Below are 19,154 nucleotides of genomic sequence, written 5' to 3' on the forward strand. Positions count from 1 at the left end.
ATAGCAGGACCACAAAACTTAGCAACTTTTGTCTGAATTTGAGCTGATTTGATTAACAGAGTGAAAGAGTACAAAATATATTAAAAAGAGGCAAACTGAAGTAACAATACAAGTACAACATAACCCTTTTCACCAAATCTATTTGTTACAACGTCAGAAGAAAAACTATAGATTTAAGGTATATAAAGAACCCTTATTACAGAGTTTCTAGACCTGTTTTTAAAATGAGTTACACATTTATTCATTTAAGCAACAAAAAAGAGAGAGAGAGAGGCCTAGAACAGATCAACCGGCGTAGATGTGGAGATTAACGGCGAGGATCAAAATGGAGTAAATGGCGAAGAAGATGAGAGTGTGAACAGCTATGGCTTTTCCATTGGTTTTAAGGTTACCGAAGTCTACCCCTCGGTTGTTTCCGGGTATTGAGAAGAGAAGTCCCGGAGAGAGGATTACGAAAAGGACAACTCCAACGAGAACCGGAGCCCAATCCGCCATTGGTTGCCGTTAAAAGTGAAAAAGGTTACGCCTTTAGAAAAGGACCGGAGGAGACTGAAGAGAAGCTGGAGAGGAGATAAGAGAATGGGATGGTTTGTTTAATTGTTTTATTTAAATAATAATCTCGTGGTTATCAGTAATTTAAAGAACAAAGACTATGATTAATTTAGGTTCTTAGTGTAGGACTATTTTTTAATATTTAATTAAAAAAATGTTTTTTAAATAAAAGATAAGAGCCAGTTCTCAGCCGAAAAATATAAAACAAAAATCAAATCCATGAGTTAAGAACCAAATTAGGAGAGCACGAAAAATGCTTAGTTTAATCGTCTTTTTTTTTTCTTAAAGTAAAAGACTGAAAAAGGGGCGTTATTTTAAAAATATACTGTATAATACACCTTTTTAAATCGAATATATTTGGTCTCTGACTGGTAGATGTAGTGGACCGACTTCACACTCCTCCACGTAATGACTCTTTTCTAATTTATAAGTTACTTGGTAGTTAAGTTATTAATTATATAGTACCATCAAAGCAATAAAAATGTTATCATATTCTTATTCCAAATTTGTAAAGATGAATACCCTTATTTATTTAAATATGAACTTTTATATTTGATAACTAATGAGAATTAAATCGAATCAAGCAAGTATTTGCTTGGTCATAAGAACTACACGAATATGGATTATCATCTTCTGTTAGTATTCACCATAAATCTGATGTATTATTTCTCAACCTAATCTCCACTTTCTTTTTCTTAGAGCTATTTTCTACTAACTATGGTTTGTATGATTGATTAAATTAAACTGCAGACCAGTAATTCATAATTATCATCTTTGTAATCTGATTGGGTAAATAATAAATGCAGGGTGTTCAATCAATTTGCTGTCGGTTGGAAAATGTTGCTTTACTATACAAAATATCAAAATCCAAGTCGAATCATTTTTTTTTTTTTGAAAAAAATCCAAGTCGAATCATTTTCTTGAGATTTTAGTCTTTGCCTCCGTTTGATAAAAAAAATATAACCTCCTAACAGTGACCAATTTAGTTTGATATTTTTAAATCCTACTATATAAAAAAAGCTAAATCATTGCTTCCTAAACATATCCACATGTGCACAAATATTTAGGACCAATCAATATGTCAAGTCATCACGAAGTGGGCTTGCAATTAAAAAAAAATTCAACAATTCGGAGCCCATTAGACCCATCTCCTAGCCTACTCCCGAGCCACTCTCTCATAAGCATAATCTCGTGTTAAATTTTTTAAAACACTCATATCTTAGAAATAGTATAGAAAATATATTTATATAAATATTTTTTTCTTGAATAATATTTAATTATAATTTTTTGTATCTTTTTAACTTTTATCACGATTATGGAGGATAGCTCAACGTATAGATAAGATTATGGAGATTGATATGGGAGTTGAGGTAACGGACACAACTGTTCCTCCGTAAAGAAACGCTCCTGCTAGACATCCTGGATAAATGAAAGAGACATATCTGGACTTGGCTTTGTGTTAATGGATGGTGACTTTCCAATGCTGTTTGGAGCAAGGACCGATATACACACACCAAATCACCACTGCAAGCGGAAGCTGAAGGTTTACTATGGGCAATGCAAGTGATACTGAAGTTTGGACACATAGAGATGGTTTTTCAATCGACTGTGAACAACTGGTTATAATCATTCAAAAGGAGGAAGATTAGCCTGCGTTGGACTCGGAGCTCGACGAAATACAGGCTGTATCCAAAGAATTTTCTGAACTTTCTATTGCTTATATTCCTAGATCTTTAAAATTCCGTACAAATAGCCTAGCAAAAGGTGTCTGATCACGCGCATCTCGATATGCTTTTGTAAATCCTTTTGCACCAAGTTGGCTAGCCCCACAAGCTAGCATGAGGGTGCCAAAAAAGAGAATAAGGTTGAAAGTGAAACTAAATATCACAATGAACAAATTTATCAGAAGTCCATATTTATGTGGATGTCTATATGGGACAAAAAAAAAATTTTAGACAATTATAGAATATAGTCACGAAAATTAATCATAAAATATATAATTTAAAAAAAACTATTTAAACAAACTATCAAAAATTTTAATATTACACCAAATAAGAATATAAAGACCAATTATTTTCTTCGTGTATAATGTGTTGTGGTAAGATTAAAAAAAAAATAACTTACTTTACAGTAAGGAAAAATTAGATTTTTAATTCCAAATTTACAGTAAAAACATAACATTTTATAAAAATAAACAATTGACATAATAGTACAAAAATATGAAAAAAATCAATATACTATCTGCGCGTAGCGCGGACAAGGACCTAGTACTAGTAATCATAAATGCTTGAATGTTGGAAGAAGATAAAAGGGAGAGATATTAGAGAAGAAACGGAACTACAGTAGAAAAAAATAGTATGAAACTGTGATGACTATTTTGTGTGTTTTTTTTAACAAAAATCACTATAAAAAGATTTTCCACCCACTTAAAATAATTTTTAGGTTGATCAGTGAATAATTTCTTATGGGTGAGCCCCACATGCATAGCTAGATCAAATTGAATTATCCAGTAATTTTTGTTTAAATTTCTATCAATAATTCATACAAAAATGGAAACCGTAATGAAAATGAAGAATCAGATGGAACGATGTATACTCCCTCCGTTCCTATAAGATGTATGTTCTGGAAAAAAAAATTGTTTCAAAAAGATACATTTTTTATCTTTTTAATGTATGATTTTATGAAAAATTGTAAGTTTCAAAAAAATAATGGTGTTTATTGAATTTCTATTGGCTAAAAATTATGAAAAATTGTTATTCACAAAAAACAATGCATATTTAATGAATTTTCTTAATATATGTGAAAAGTTTAAAATATGTATGTTTTAAAAACAGAGGGAGTATCATATAACTTTAACATTTCTACATACATATGTCGATATGAATTACATACACTCCCATTTGAAAAAAAAATATTACACGCAAGTCAAGTAAAATAATACTCTAGTAGCTTTGAGACCACTTAGTTACTTGTACCAAACAAAACAGTTAACGCCACACAATTCAAATGAAATAATTCTAAAGTAACGCTAGAACAAAAATGGAGATGTTTTATTTTATTTTATTCGATTAGGCAATATACATGTGAACTTGGATAGCAATCAAGAGAATACAAACAAGAGTGAAGTAGACTAGGGTATGAACAATAACCGAAACACCACTTGTCTGAAATGTTCCAAATTCAACTACTCGGTTTCTCCCTGGAATTTGAATCAGCAGCCCCGGAGTTAGCAACACGAAAAGCGTCACCGCGACAAAAACTGGTCCCCAATCAGACATGTTCCCGATGTCCTCTTTCTCTCTTTTTTTCTCCTCTTTGTCTTGTTATGTATGTATATACAGATCTTAGAGAGATATATAGTTGATCGAAGAAAATGCGTAAGTGTGTGTATTTATATGAGGGGAAAATGTATAATGGGGTTGATAATGGGAGCTGAGAATAGAGTTGATCCATTGGTTAATGTCGGAAGAAAGAGTGCTTTAGGAGGTAAGGACAAAGTTTCGTGACTCGGAAGGATTAAAAGTGGTTTCAAGAAAAGAAGATGAGATTATGATCAAGTTGTGAAGTATTGAATGGATTCACATTTGTCTTTGGAATGTGATGTCACGTGGGGATTTTCTTTGGTTCAAAGGAAACAGATATACAAAGTGGTCGTTGGTACTTATTTTATAGTTTGCTTTACTATCAATTATTCAATTATTTAAGCCTTTATTTGAAATTTAAAAAAAAACTTTATTTCCTCTATCCGGGAGCATCTTTATAACACCAACTAGATTTTGACCCGCGCAGGCGCGCGAGTGTATATTTTGAAAAATATGTTGATATTTGTTTTTCATGTAATTATTAGGGTTTTACAAAATGAATCCAAGGAACAGAACCGATACCGATCCAAAAATATAGTACCAAACTCGAACATAAATTGATTAAATATTTGAATTATTCAAAATTTTGTTATTTAGAGAATCAAATCTGATCCGAACTGAAGTAATCGGGTACCCGAATTTATCTAAAAATAGATTTATATACTTATATATATTAATTATTTTTAGATTTAACGTATATAAAACATTAAGAATGATACTTTTAAATTGGTTTAAATACTTGAAAATATATATATATAGATAGTCAAAAGTAAATATCTGCAATAGTTAAAGTATATTCAAATCACCAAAAATACTTAAAATAATTATTGATTCCGTATCCAAAAGTTTAAATCAAGCCAATTGATATGTTAAGCTTAGGTATTCTGACATATGTTATTCAAATTTATAGGTAATATATTATTTTATTTATAGATTTTGAGAAATTTAAAATAGATAATGATTTAAAACTTAAAAAATAATTTAAATGGGTTATCCAAACGTGAACCAAACCCGCAAAGATCTGAATCAAACTCAAACCAAAATTTAGAAACATCCTAACATGGCTTAAATCTTTGATTCCGAAAACCCGAAACACAAACCGATCAGAACCAAACCCGTATGGGTGTCCGAAATCCCATCCCTATTCATTATTATATATTGTATACTGTCATCATATAATTAATCATATTTTATACGTACCATCATATAAGTAATCATATAATTAATAGTATTTTATACGTACCATCATATAAATAATTACATATATTATATTTTTACAACTTAATATGAAATATAAAAACCATAATTTGAGTTGGTATTTCAAATTGGGTTTTGTATTGTATTTTTATTATATATATTGACAACATTTGTTTATAATGGTTATTGAAAAATAGTTTAGTAAAAATCTATTTTTGAATATATGTATTATTTTTTAATCAATTTTTGATATAAATTAACTTTAAATTATTATTTTGATTTGAAATATGTGTATAAAATTTAAATTTTGTTTTATGGTTTGTTTAGAAAAGAAAAAGTTTTAGGCAATTAGATTGACCCGTTTTCGTATATTTTAAATCTGATCTAGATAGATAGTTTCTTATAATATGATGAACTTTTAATTTTTTCTTAATAACCAAGCCCATTACTTTTTTTCTTAATAATACTATCATTGTTTCCAAACAAAATTAATTTTTTTTAAAAGACTACAATTCATTTTTCCAAACACTCCAAATTTTTTTAATAGTCCTATTCAAGTCTCCAAACACTCCAATTTTGTACTTGAGTTTTAATAAGATAGATGAATTAGTGCGGATGCTAAGAATATTATTCTTTTTCAATTTTTTTGTATCAAAGTTTAAATATAAGAATTGCTAAGTGCAACCGTTTTAAAAGAATGCAACCATATTTTTTTAACCCTTTTGGTAAATGCAACCATTTTTTTCTTTTGGATTATCTTAAACACCTGTTTGTGTTACAATCCCATACGTGAACAAAGTTCTGTTTTGTATTCTCCTAGCCTATATGACCGAAACAATGTCTAGGAACTTTACAAGTGGTTATTAATATTTTCCTATATTGTTTTTGACATATTTTGATCACATTTGTAATAAAAGTATGGATGTAAAAATCCATTAGTTTGCAATTTCAAAAAAAGATCCCTAGATTTAAGTGAATTGGTTAGAGTGCTAACTTGTAACCTAATGGAACAAACAAGTTCCGACATTTAATTCTGCATCTTCAGATCATGCTCGATCCATCATCCATCTCCCAGGGTCGAGTAGATGTGCCTTCATTGGACATTCCCCACCTCCGCCGATGGATTTTCCTAGAGTTTTGATGTTATGCTGTTGTGCAATAAGATATTGATATATCACACAAGAATAATTCTGTTTCAGGTAATCGTTTATCAAATTGTTTGGTTGTGTCCTTTACCTTTGTACCATGTCTCTAGTCCATCCCAAATTTCCATTATAGATGCTTCTATTGGAAGTGTGTGTGAAAAAAAAAAAATTAATGATCCTTTGGTTACTTCATTGTGTTTTTTTACTTTTGTATTTTGAAATGAAATTTGTTTGCCTGACCTAGGTAGTCCTCTTTGGAAGTAATTCTTTGAATCTAATGCTGAAAGAGTTAGAAAGTTTGAAATATTTGCAGCTTATTGGAACTGACCAACAACATCCAGACAATACTGTAGGCGCTGAAAAACTCAGAAGTTGTGGAGATTAAGGTATATAATAAGATGAGCATCTTTCTCTCTGGTTCATGAATGCATATAAAATAAAATGAGATGTTGTAAGATGAAACATTAAGGAGGCAAGGAGATTGGTACATGTAATTGTACTGCCTCGTTGCAAGCGGCCAAGGTCCGTACCAGCATCGTCGGTCTACCACAATGCCACAGCTTGAGAGCATGACTCTTTTCATACGCAAAACAACTCTCATATCTACTCTCTATCTTTGTTTTTGTTGATAATCGTATAGTACCTACAGATCCTTCCAAGCAACTTCCAACTGCGCCAACTAGAAATTCTCCCAAAGAAAAAGGGGAAATCACAAATCGAACCTGAGAATCCTAAATTTATAAGCAGGGCCCATAGCGTCACATCATTACATGAACACAGGAAAAAAAGGCAAATTTTTGACAGTGGGATTTGAACCCACGCCCTTTCGGACAGGAACCTTAATCCTGCGCCTTAGACCAACTCGGCCATATCAACATTTCGTTGGCTGTGAATACTTTTTTCTTAATAATTTTATAAAATATACTCCACGTGCCACATGACTTCTGATGTAACTGGGAAAACATAAGAGGAGCTAGAGATTGTCGAAAGTAAAAGAACAGTGGTTGGAGCGTCCATTGTGTGTGGTCTCCGTGGAAATTGTCCATCTTCTCTATTAAAAAAAAAGTACCATTTTTATCTACTACAAAATAGTCATACTAAAAATCTAGGTCCAAATATTCAAATAATATTTTTATTGTTTACTTTAGTTTATTTAATGTATAACATTTCTAAATAATTATAAAGATATTAATAATAAATCCTTTTTAACTATACATTTAAATTTTAGTTTTAGGAATAACAAAATCTGTTGAGAAAAAAACTAACAAAATCTTTTTAAAATTTTAAATATTTTTTTAATTAATGCACTGCTTAATTTTGAAATTCGTAGTATAATGTTATTATAAATTAATTTTAATTATATTTTTATTATAAATAAAATAATGAAATTATTTTCTAATTTAATAAATTTTATAATGAAATTATTTGCTAATTTTATAATATAAGTATATTCTACATTATATTAAAATAGAAGTAATTAATGAATTGCATATTAAAATTATGTTTTTTGTGCAAACATATTAAAATTATGTTGAATTGATAAACCAATATATTTTGAAAAAAATCTTTCATTAAGATAAATAAATAAAATATCATTCACTGTTTTAAAGTGACTAAAATATCATTCACCTTTTAAAATAATTAATATTCATTAAATTTTAATATTTAAAACTACATATCATCTATTTAATTATTTTTAAAATGACAGCAATATATTATCATAAATTATTATATATAAAATAATATAAAATTTTATATTTATAAATGAAATGTTACCCGTATGGGTGTGCGGATTAAAATCTAGTGGCTATTAAGAGGTAAGACGTTTGCATAAGAAACCACACACTGATCACCTTGACCTGGTCGTAATACCATCCCATGGAATGGTCACAAATGATTGGTTGTCTCTCTAGGCCTAGCTTATCGACCATGTACGAGCTAGCAACATGAATGCATGATGCTTACATACTTTGCTCTTGATGGTGGTGCGCTTCGTCATTATCAATTTAAGTTAAAGCTTAACTCTAACAAGTATAAATGAATGGCATAACACCCTTAATCATGGATTTTAAGCAGGTATAAAGTAGAGAAAGTTTATACTATTCCATTAATTAAAAATACAATAATAGACGGAATATTACAAGGATCAAACCGTAACAACAATTAATTATATCAAATCTAAAAAGTCCTAGTTTTACGTGGATTTGTTAGAGTGCGTGCTAACTTTGAAACCTAATGGAGCAAACAAGTTCCTACATCTATTTCTGCATCTTACGATCATGTACAATAAGAAATTGACCCAAGAATAGTTTTGTTTCATGTAATCATTTATCAAATTGTTTGGCTGTGTTCCCTACCTTTCTACGATGTAGTCCATCACAATGTTCCATTAAACGCTTCCATTGGAAGTGTGTGTGGAAAAAAGAAACTTGATGATCCTTTGGTTACCTTCATTGTGCTTTTTTACTTTTGTATTTTGAAATGGAATGAGTATATCTTATTGGATGTATATATAGTATAGTTTGTTTCCCTAACCTAGTAGCTACTTCTCGTTGGAACTAATTCTTTGAATCAAATGCTGAAAGAGTTTTAAAAAGTTTGAAATATTTGCAGCTTCCGGAACTGACCAACAACATCCAGGTTTTATTGGAGGCGCTCTCAGAAGATGTAGAAATTAAGGTATGTAATAAAATGAGCACCTTCTCTCGCTGATTCATGAATGCAAAAAAAAAAAAAAAAAAAAGGTGAGAAGTAAAAGTGATAGTAGAAAGTCCAAACTAGAATTATGCAAATGGGATTTGTATTTGTTATAAGGTGAAACAAGAATGCCACATCTTGAGAGCATAACTCGAATCATAGGCAAAAGAACTCTCATAACTTCGTTTTTACTGATAATCGGATACGAAATGATTGATATACTCATTGGTATTGCTCATTTCATTAGTACCTCTCCCAAAGAAGGGAAAATCAAACGTCAGCGTATGAACACACAGGAAAAAAAAAAGTGATTTGTTGACAGTGGGATTTGAACCCACGCCCTTTCGGACAGGAACCTTAATCCTGCGCCTTAGACCAACTCGGCCATATCAACTTTGTTGTTTGCCGAAGTACACACTTGGTTTTAGTAACAGAATTAAATATACTCCACATGCCAAATGAAATATGAAATTGCTGTAGTTGGGAAAACTTAAGACGGTTAGAGATAACTTAAGCTTGTCGAAAGTAAAAAAATGCCCAAAGAGATAAATTTCTTGATTATCAATTTAATTTAAAGCTTAACTCTATAAATTATAAAATAGTGGTATGGAATAAAAGTATAACACCATTAATCATGGAGATTAAGCTGGGGAAAAGTAGAGATAAAGCTTATAGTATTCCATTAATTAAAAAATACGAACATACACGGAATATTACAAGGGATCAAACTGTAACAACAACTAAATTATATCAAATCTAAAAATCCTCGTCTAGCGAGAACACATGGTTATCAAACGCGCCGTTTCCGTTAACGCTAGACATGACGGAAGCCTTCTGGTAATCACCAACCCTCTTCTCGAAGAAATTCGTTTTACCCTGAAGCGAGATCAACTCCATCCAATCAAACGGATTCGCCACACCGTACACCTTCCCGTACCCAAGCGCACCCAAAAGCCTATCCGCCACAAACTCAATATACTGACTCATCAAGTCCCGGTTCATCCCCACCAACGCGCAGGGAAGCGCGTCGCACACAAACTCCCTCTCGATCTCCACCGCGTCGCACACGATCGACTTCACGCGCTCCTCCGATAGCTTCGTCCTCAACAAGGTATAGATCAGGCACGCGAAGTCGCAGTGAAGGCCTTCGTCCCGCGAGATCAGCTCGTTGGAGAAGGTGAGCCCCGGCATGAGCCCTCGCTTCTTGAGCCAGAAGATGGAGCAGAAGCTTCCGGAGAAGAAGATCCCTTCCACGCACGCGAAGGCCACGATCCTCTCGGCGAAAGTCTGAGATCCATCGATCCACTTCAAAGCCCATTGGGCCTTCTTCGCGACGCAAGGGATGGTCTCAATCGCGCGGAAGAGATGGTCCCTCTCCTTGTTGTCCTTGATGTACGTATCTAGCAAGAGGCTGTACATCTCCGAGTGGATATTCTCAATCGCGATCTGGAACCCGTAGAAGGCACGCGCCTCGGAGACCTGCACGTCGGACATGAACCGGGAGGCGAGATTCTCGAGGACGATTCCGTCGGAGGCGGCGAAGAAGGCGAGGACGTGTTTGATGAAGTGGCGCTCGCCGTCGTTGAGGTTGGTCTCCCAGTCGCGGGTGTCTTGGGAGAGGTCGACTTCCTCGGCGGTCCAGAAGGAGGCTTCGGCTTTCTTGTACATCTCCCAGATCTGCGGGTAGTGGATCGGGAACATGCAGAATCTGTCTGGGGTTGGGGTTAGGAGCGGCTCTTCTGCCATGGAAGGCATGTTTGTTGATGATGATTTCGAGGGGAAGAGGTTGATGATTGAAGATGTGGTTTGAGTTTGAGATCTAGGGATGAATATTTATGATGGAGGGGAAAGGGTTTGAAGAGGAGAGGGAAAGGGTGGAGGGAGGGAACCGTCGAAACGTTTTGAAAATTTCGAGAGGCTTGTTGGGGAAGATGAAGGGTATTATCGTCATTTGGACTTAAATTTTGGCGTGGGGGAAGCGAGGGAAGTAATAAAGTTGGCGCCTTGGCGGCAACGTTTTGATATATTCCGCCAGATAAGTCTATAAGGGTAATACCGACATTTTGTGGTTCGCGTGTCTTGTTGTGAATTGTTATGAGTTAACACGTGCCTTCACGTGATATTCGTTTTCAAGCCCAAGGTGATAAACGGGAATACAAGTTTGACTTGACCTAACTAAAGTGCTTCAATTTAAATGTTCGACGTAAGGCCCATTTTGTGAGCTCATTATGTAGGTAAATTTGGGTGTGGCATAAAAATAAGCTGTTGTTTGTCATATACTCAATCAGTAGGTGATAATCCGCGGAATAAAATTATTAATTTTAATATTTATAAGATAAAAAGATATTAGATCTGTTTAGTGTGGACATCGATTTGGTTTTAGGTTGGATTTTTTTAGATTTAACTCTTTTAAAATATAACAACCATTCGGAAGCTGTATTTATTTTGGTTTGTTCGATTAAACTGATTTTTGTTTTTCTTTCTTTCGGTGATAGATAAGCAGTTGGAATATATATATCGATTATTGCAAATTTTATGTAAAAAACTTGATATCTTACCTGATACAATCAGTTAGATTTAATGCGATCATTTTCATTTTTTAAATAAATATATAATAAATATCTTAAGTAATCATTAATTGAAAGATACATCATTCTTTTATAGAATTCGGTGTAGATAATCCTCCATCGAAAATTCATAGGCTTCAGTATATGAGTGTTTCAAATTTATTATATTATCAATAGCTAATAAATAAGGGCCACATACTATAAGTTATAAAAAATAGAAAATTCAAAGTTTTTATTAAGTGATCAGAAAAATTCACCAGCATCATCGTAAATATTGTCAAAATTTTAATATAATTTTGATTATTATTTAAGTCAACCTCAAAGTGGTATTGCCAGCTTTTGTATCTTTTAATGTGACCATATTGGCATTAACAACCATAATAAACGTTAGCATGTTCTTACTTCTTAAAGCTTATCCAAAAATCTTCTTTCTCATTATGTTAAAAGGACTTACCGGTCGATGGGTCAGTGGATCGACCGCGGGTGAATCTTGGATTAATAAATGAATTAATTTTATTATATAATAATATATTAACTATGAAAAAATTAATATAAAAACTATAGTTTAATATTTTCTAAATGTTTTTAAAACATAAAATAATAGTTTAGATATGTATATATTTTATGTTTAAAAGGTATTTATAAAATATTTAACTTTAGTTTTTATATTTTTATTTTCATTTTACATACAAAATATCAAAAAATAGTTTAGACTATTTAAAATTTTCTGTAACAAAGTAAAAGTTATGACATCTAAAAAAATTTAAGATATAAAATTTATAAATATTTATATTTCTATTTTGAATAATAAATTAAACTTCAAATTCAAAATAAACTCAAAGTGAAAGATCATTATAATAAATTGTCAATAACAAAAATAAACTAACACCAAATCACATCAACTAATTTTGGTTCTCTCTACCATCTTTCACTTCATTTTCTTCAGGTGACATAATGAAATCTTCATCAAAATCTAAAAATCACAAATATAAAACTTAAAAGGAAAAACCTAACTTTTTTTTTGTCAGCACCTAACTTCTTAATTGGAAACTTACAATATATTTCGGCCAGCACACTACGATAACAGAAAGTTATATTTCAGCCAGCACACTACGATATAAGTATATTGCCATAAACTGATTATGTTAGTTGATTATCATATATTTTTTGCCTTGGCCAGCAACCAACGAATTGGTTATATTCGCAGATTTCAATTGATTTTCCAACTCGGAACCAACCGGTTCGGTTCATTAATTCAATTAAAATCCCTATAGTTACAATATCTACGTTCTGTTAAACTCTCTCTTATACAGAGTTCTCACGTAACAAACTAATGAGACGTTAAATATAGTACAACAAATCCCTTATAAGAGAAAAGGAAAAGACGTCATCATCTTCTCCGTTCTGTCCTCTTGAGTAACAGATAAATGGATTTCTCTTCTTGGGACGTCGTCATCTTATCTTTCGATCACTCCTCTTGGGATTCTCTATACTCCTCTATAGTCTTTATATCGCAAGCATGCGTATAGATTGATACATTGAAGAACAAAGTTATGTGAGAAGAATAAGTCACGTTCAAGAACAATATTAGACAGAGTGATGATACTCTTTATAGTTCATTTAATCTCATAGTATGCGCATTCTTCTCGCGAGTGTAAGTATCACTATGACCAAGGTTTATGACCTTATATCATGATGCGTCATGTAATTGGTAGACAGAGTAATCGCCGTCGAGCACATTATAGCATTAATAACCCCGCGGCTATCATGATGCGTCATGTCTTCAATGTGTTATGCAGTGGGGAGCTTTGCAATGTGTCATGCAGTGGGGAGCTTCAATGTATTATGCAGTGGGGAGCCGTCGAACACATTATATCATGGTGCATCCTGTCTTCGCGCAGCCCTCCGAAGAACAACACACTGTAACCGTCCAGCGATTTCGCAGAACGTCTCAAATCAGACGTTGGAGAAGTTATCCATCTAAACCCCAGCGATGTGCACGGACGCGCCATGACCGACGATGGTCTTCAAAGTGTTACTCAAGAGGACAGAACGGAGTTCATGATGTCGTGTGTCGCTGGAACATGATACAGATTTTTCTCGTCTTCAAAGTGTTCCTGATGTGTTCTTCTTTCAGATGAATGGTCATGTCTCGTCTGAAGCTGAGACAGAGCGGCTCGTCTTCAACCACGGCATGTCTAAATGTTCCGAGCTTCGGGGTCACTTGGTCGTCGTTTCCTGAGTCGGTCTCCACGTAGAACTCCGAAAGTTTCTTTAAAAACATTACGTTCGAAGTAATAGGTGCTTAAGAATGAAGAAGAGAAAACTCCCCGCCTTGCGATTCCCGTGAGAAGTCCAAAACATTACTTGGTTACTTTTTTTTGTAGAGTAAGGAAATTCTTTAAAAATTCGCTTATAGAGGAAGCAAATAAGGAAACTTATTTGTGAGAGTGTATCTCCAATAGACACGTGTCCAACTTGGTGTGAAAGCATTAACTCCAATGCTCCTCTTTTAATATATAAGGGATACGTTAACCCCCTAGATGTTCATGTGCGGTTTCAAAATGGATGTCCATCACAAACCTCACATTACACCATTGTTTGAAAAAAATACTGTTTCAGTTCTCTAACCAAACCTAGCGAATGGAAGAAGAGAGAGAGGCTGACAAACTGGAGGAAAAATAGTATAAGAAAGCAAGAAACAAGTAACCAACAATTCTGTAGCAACCAAAACAGCAACATCCTGCTGGATTGTAATGCTTATTTGACTGTTAGATCTTAGGTGTTACTTCTTCTTCTCTTCCTCTGTTGTTGCTTAGTTCAATCTTAGCCGCAATCCATATCTCTAATGTGGGATAAAGATAATGTACCACAGCTAGCTTCTCATCTCTAGCCCAAAATAGAGCCACCAAAGCAGGTTTAAGTTTGAAAGGCAGAGGCACAGGCGGTCCGAACCTCTCTGTTGAAAAATCAAAACATACTAAACTATCTTTAAAGTTGGTCAATTCTGAAAAATAAGTATTTCCTTTCAAAGACAGGGCAGCATGATAAAATGGTTCATAATTGTCGAGATTGACATCAAGAACCCTCCATGAAACAGATCCAAAATCATAGACCTCAATGCCTTTGTAATCATAAAAAGTCTTCAAGATTTTGTGGCAGTGGTTGTTATTGTATCCGAGAACATACCATGCTTTTGTTCTCGTTTGAATCAATCTGGTTTGCCCCAGATACGGGTTCCACACCAAAATCTTCTTGTGGTCGTTGTAATTGAGTTTGAATAGCAATAATCCGTCGCAATGAAAGACTTCACATATTTTCACTTGATGATTAGGTATGTTTATTTTATTCGTAGATGGATCAGCCAAGAGACGTAGTCATCATTGTGGATTACTTGCAAGTCAAATCTCAGTGAACAAACACTTTGATTTACTACCACGAACTCCAGAAACTGATGATTATGTTACAAAGCCTTTTAATAACCGTTTGCTTAGATCGCGCGGATGATTTTTTTTTTCCATTTTAATATATTCAATTTATAATTAATCATATTTTTAACCGACTGTAAATTATAAATCTCCAGAAATGTTTTAATTTAAATATAAGTTATCTTTGTTCGGTATTTATTCACTTACATTTAATTTTGACAAAAATATAGATATGTATACGAAATATGTTAATTGTTTTTATTAATTTGAAGTGAAAAATTTCTTATATCTACAATTATATTATGGTCAATTCTCATAAATAAATAATTTTCAAGTTTTGGTCAAAAAAATAGATCACAAGGAGGAAAATGACCAAAATGTTTCATTTAATAGGTAAAAGGACACTAATACCGTAGATAAAAAATAATATTTTTTTTATATTTTTAGATTATATATTTTCAAATACGAACTTTTTATAATTTTTTGAATTTTTTTTGAAAATATTTTTTTTATTTTTTTCAAATTTTCTTTTTGTAATTATAAAATATTTTTTGAAACTATTTTTAAAATTTTTATATTTATTTTCTATTTTATAAAATTTTAAACCTCAAACACAAATCTCCACCCCTTAACTCTAAACCCTAAAGTTTGAATTAGTTAACCCTAGGAGTATAAGTGTATATTTACCTCTTTAATGAAACATTTTGGTCATTTTGATTTTTAGAGTCTATATTTGTGATAGAAACTTTTTTAGTGCTATCCTAGGGTATTTCCCTTATATCATTCTAAAATTTTCATATTAATAATAATATATATGATTTACATATATGATATATACCTATTGGTTATTATTTCAATTTAAGAATTTTAGCAAAAGATCAAAATTTCATCATTAAAATTGTACATGTCATAATAAAAAGATATCATATCATATTTTTCAGTAAGTCAAGTCATATTTCTTTGTGAGAATGACTCACATATAAGCAAAAAAAAAAATCAGTTCTATGTTTAGAGGTATATCACTAGTTACCTTGAGAGATAAACGTTTAATGGGAAAATATTAGAAAATGAATAACAATTAAGTGACAGTAATCCTGTTTTAAATTTACTTAATCAAAGAAACACACCAAGCTGCGAGGCAATGACATGTAGACAAAAGTGAGCATAAATAGAGAACACTCTTCAAGAAAAAAGATTATCAAAGAAGTACAAAAGAAATGGCAGCAGAAGTTGTGCTAGGTGTTCTGATTGGTGGAGCTGGAATATGGAAGTTGATGGGCACTTTTAGTGGCGGATCTTCGTCGGAAACAGATCTAGTGAATACTAATGATCAAACTAGTGGTATAGGCAAGGGATGGATTGTGCTAATATGCATAGTAATTATGGGGTGCATGATCTTGAGCATTAACGCTGAACAAATTAAACGTAAAGCCGAAGAACAAGTTCCTGCGTTTGTGATTGCAGGAACCATCTTATTTCTTGTTTACATCCTTTACCTTAAAGGTAGCTTTTAGTTTCAATATGTGTTTTTAGTTTGATTTTGTCGTGCCATAAGAAGTGTTACAATGGTAATCAAAATGTCATTCATAGTCATGTCTTTGGCCAAATCCAATAGAAAAATATCTAAATGAAAACCTCAAAACTGATAACTCCAGGTAAAAAAATAATCTTCTATTTGAGTGATTAAATTTAAAACACTACTTATCGAGGAGCAGAGATAGGTGCAGTAGCTTTGGCGTAACCAACCCAGGCAACAACGCCAACAGCTAGTATAACCCATCCCATCACATCATACTTCAACTCACTGCTTTTCACATCCTGTTTCGAGAAAACACATGATCATTAGATCATGAGATTCAAACCACAAATACTGAAATGAAATATGACGATGAGAATGAACAAAAAAAGAGAGAGAACCTTTGATCTTGACGCTCCTGATGGACCGGCGCCACTCAGTGGCTGTTGGCCAAAGCCTTGCCTGTGAACCTCTGCGTGCAGTAGTGGAGCCTGTCCTTAGCACAAAAGAAAATAAATCTGATTAAAAAACAAAACTCCGAGATCGGTTTTAGAAAGCAAAATGCAAGACATCTACTCTGTGAAAAACGACACATCTACTCTATAATACTTAGCACACAAGGGAATAAGTTCGATCACAGAACAACACTTTAGGATCGGGTTTAGATGTTCAATGCACAATCCAACTGCAAGATACCCTTCTTATGAACCGATCAACAAAACAAATCTTTACAGGTTAAGAGCCTCCCGCTTGAACCGGGCCAAAAACATGAACTAAGTTGGTTGATATACAGTACCTTGGCTGTCATTTCAAGTGATTTCTGGTAGGTTTCATTTTCCGGTTGCTGCAAAGACTCAAAAAAATATATTAAAAAACCACAACACCAAAAAAAGAAACAGTACTATTATTTTAACCATTAGTTATGAACAGAAAGCAAAAAAGTACCTCATCCACAGCAACTTGAAAGAAGTGAGCAGCTAAGTCAAAGTTGTACTTAGCTTCGGTCTCTTCAGGAGTCAAAAACGCAAGCGTAGTGTATGCGTTCCCGAGGCACCAAATCGCAGGATGCTTCTTTGGATCAATCAACAACGCCTCTTCAAGCTTACTGATTGCCTCTACACACACACACACACAATTAAAAAAACGTTATAACCAAAAAAAAAAAAACTGTTAATCATAATTAGATCCATGAGAGGATCATAAACTAATTTATATTAAGAATATAAAAAAATCTAAAACCTTGAACAGTTAGCTTAGGATCTTCGTTATGGAACTGAGCTAGCTCCAGCAAAGCTCCTGCCCATCTCGTCAGGTTCTGTAATGAAAAATTCATCCATTGAATCACAAAGCAGAGACCAAACAAGAGAATGCAAAAAACTATATTGAAGCGAAGAACAGAGCTAACGTCGGCATCTAGAGGGTTTTTCAGGTAGGTGGCCTCGGATACTTTGCGAATTTGTTCGAACATGATGATGGCATCGAACTCAGCGTCGTTGTTATCCATGGCTTCTCAGGGATTTGGTACAACACTTCTTCTCCCGTACGAACGAAGTGGCTCTACTCTCCTCCTCACGGTGTCTACGGAGAAAACAGAGGGAGAGGATTAGAAAGCGGAGTCCTTCTAAATGGGCTTATAATGGGCTTTTAGATTTATTGTTTTTGCTTGGGGAGCACATCGTCTCTACTGCTTGCCGTTTTAACTATGTGTTATTATTACACTGTTCGCTGGTTTTCGGCTAAAGAGAAACAAAACAATAATGGCCCTGTAAGTTTGTACATCTGGAAGATGCATCCAGATGGTTCATCTAGATGTCTTATCCAGATGTTCTATCTGGGTGTTATTCGTTTCTTCATTTCGTTTATGCATTCAGATGAATCATCTGAATGCAACTATGTTTGTTGTTTTCATTTTTTAACTTTCATCTCTATCCAGCTGGACTTGTTAATAAAATAACTAAAATATAGTTTTTTACGTTTCGACGGAAAATAGCATTTTTACGGTTTTTGCCGAAAATATTTTTGCTGTTTTTAAGGAAATATGTGTTTTTCGTGAAAAAAGTGCATTTTTATGGTTTTGGCGGAAATTACGTTTTTTGGATTTGGCAGAAAAATACGTTTTTGCAGTTTGGACGGAAAAAGTGTGTTTTGAAGTTATAGCGGAAAAAGTGTTTTTGACGGGAAAAGTTTTTTTTCACGATTTTGGCGGGAAAATTTTTTTTTTGTGGTTTTGGCGAGAAAATACATTTTTCCGGTTTTGGCGGGAAAATACATTTTTCCGGGTTTGGCGGGAAATTGCGTTCTTCCGGGTTTGGCGTGAAAATGCGTTTTCCGGTTTTGGCGGGAAAATGCGTTTTCCGGTTTTGGCGGGAAAATGCGTTTTCCGGTTTTGGCGGGAAAATGCGTTTTCCGGTTTTGGCGGGAAAATGCGTTTTCCGGTTTTGGCGGGAAAATGCGTTTTCCGGTTTTGGCGGAAAATGCGTTTTTCCGTTTTTGGCGGAAAAATGCGTTTTTCCGGTTTTGGCGGGAAAATATGTGTTTTCCGATTTTAGCGGTAATATTGTGTTTTTCAGTTTTGGCGAGAAAATGCGTTTTTCCGGTTTTGGCGGGAAAATCACATTTTCCGGTTTTTGCGGGAAAATACATTTTTCGGATTTGGCGAGAAAATACGTTTTTTCCGGTTTTGGTGGGAA

The 19,154-nt window shown here is 33.4% G+C and overlaps 3 protein-coding genes, 1 long non-coding RNA gene and 2 other non-coding genes across 6 annotated transcripts; 1 reads left to right on the forward strand and 5 right to left on the reverse strand.

The window, feature by feature from the left end:
• Positions 1–26: 26 nt before the first annotated feature.
• LOC125580334 lies at positions 27–4,239 on the reverse strand. Its single transcript, XM_048744683.1, has one exon. The coding sequence runs from the start codon at positions 3,828–3,830 to the stop codon at positions 3,621–3,623; it is 210 nt and encodes a 69-aa protein (XP_048600640.1). The 5' UTR covers positions 3,831–4,239; the 3' UTR covers positions 27–3,620.
• A 1,451-nt stretch (positions 4,240–5,690) lies between these two features.
• LOC125580336 lies at positions 5,691–6,919 on the forward strand. Its single transcript, XR_007318083.1, has 2 exons — positions 5,691–6,310; positions 6,570–6,919. It is a non-coding gene; the product is annotated as an uncharacterized LOC125580336 (long non-coding RNA).
• A 132-nt stretch (positions 6,920–7,051) lies between these two features.
• On the reverse strand, positions 7,052–7,132 carry TRNAL-AAG. The gene has a single exon. It is a non-coding gene; the product is annotated as a tRNA-Leu (tRNA).
• Positions 7,133–9,266: 2,134 nt separating this feature from the next.
• On the reverse strand, positions 9,267–9,347 carry TRNAL-AAG. The gene has a single exon. It is a non-coding gene; the product is annotated as a tRNA-Leu (tRNA).
• Positions 9,348–9,610: 263 nt separating this feature from the next.
• LOC106390064 (ribonucleoside-diphosphate reductase small chain C) lies at positions 9,611–11,123 on the reverse strand. Its single transcript, XM_013830452.3, has one exon. It carries the CDS (start codon positions 10,706–10,708, stop codon positions 9,710–9,712), a length of 999 nt encoding a protein of 332 aa, XP_013685906.1. The 5' UTR covers positions 10,709–11,123; the 3' UTR covers positions 9,611–9,709.
• Positions 11,124–16,506: 5,383 nt separating this feature from the next.
• On the reverse strand, positions 16,507–18,121 carry LOC106424745 (mitochondrial import receptor subunit TOM20-3). Its single transcript, XM_013865495.3, has 6 exons — positions 17,870–18,121; positions 17,704–17,779; positions 17,410–17,579; positions 17,261–17,308; positions 16,866–16,955; positions 16,507–16,766 (listed from the first exon to the last, which is right to left on the reverse strand). The coding sequence occupies exons 1-6, from the start codon at positions 17,966–17,968 to the stop codon at positions 16,650–16,652; spliced, it is 600 nt and encodes a 199-aa protein (XP_013720949.1). The 5' UTR covers positions 17,969–18,121; the 3' UTR covers positions 16,507–16,649.
• Positions 18,122–19,154: the final 1,033 nt, after the last annotated feature.

Source organism: Brassica napus, chromosome A2, assembly GCF_020379485.1.
Source record: "Brassica napus cultivar Da-Ae chromosome A2, Da-Ae, whole genome shotgun sequence".
In the NCBI taxonomy this organism is placed as follows: Eukaryota; Viridiplantae; Streptophyta; class Magnoliopsida; order Brassicales; family Brassicaceae; genus Brassica; species Brassica napus.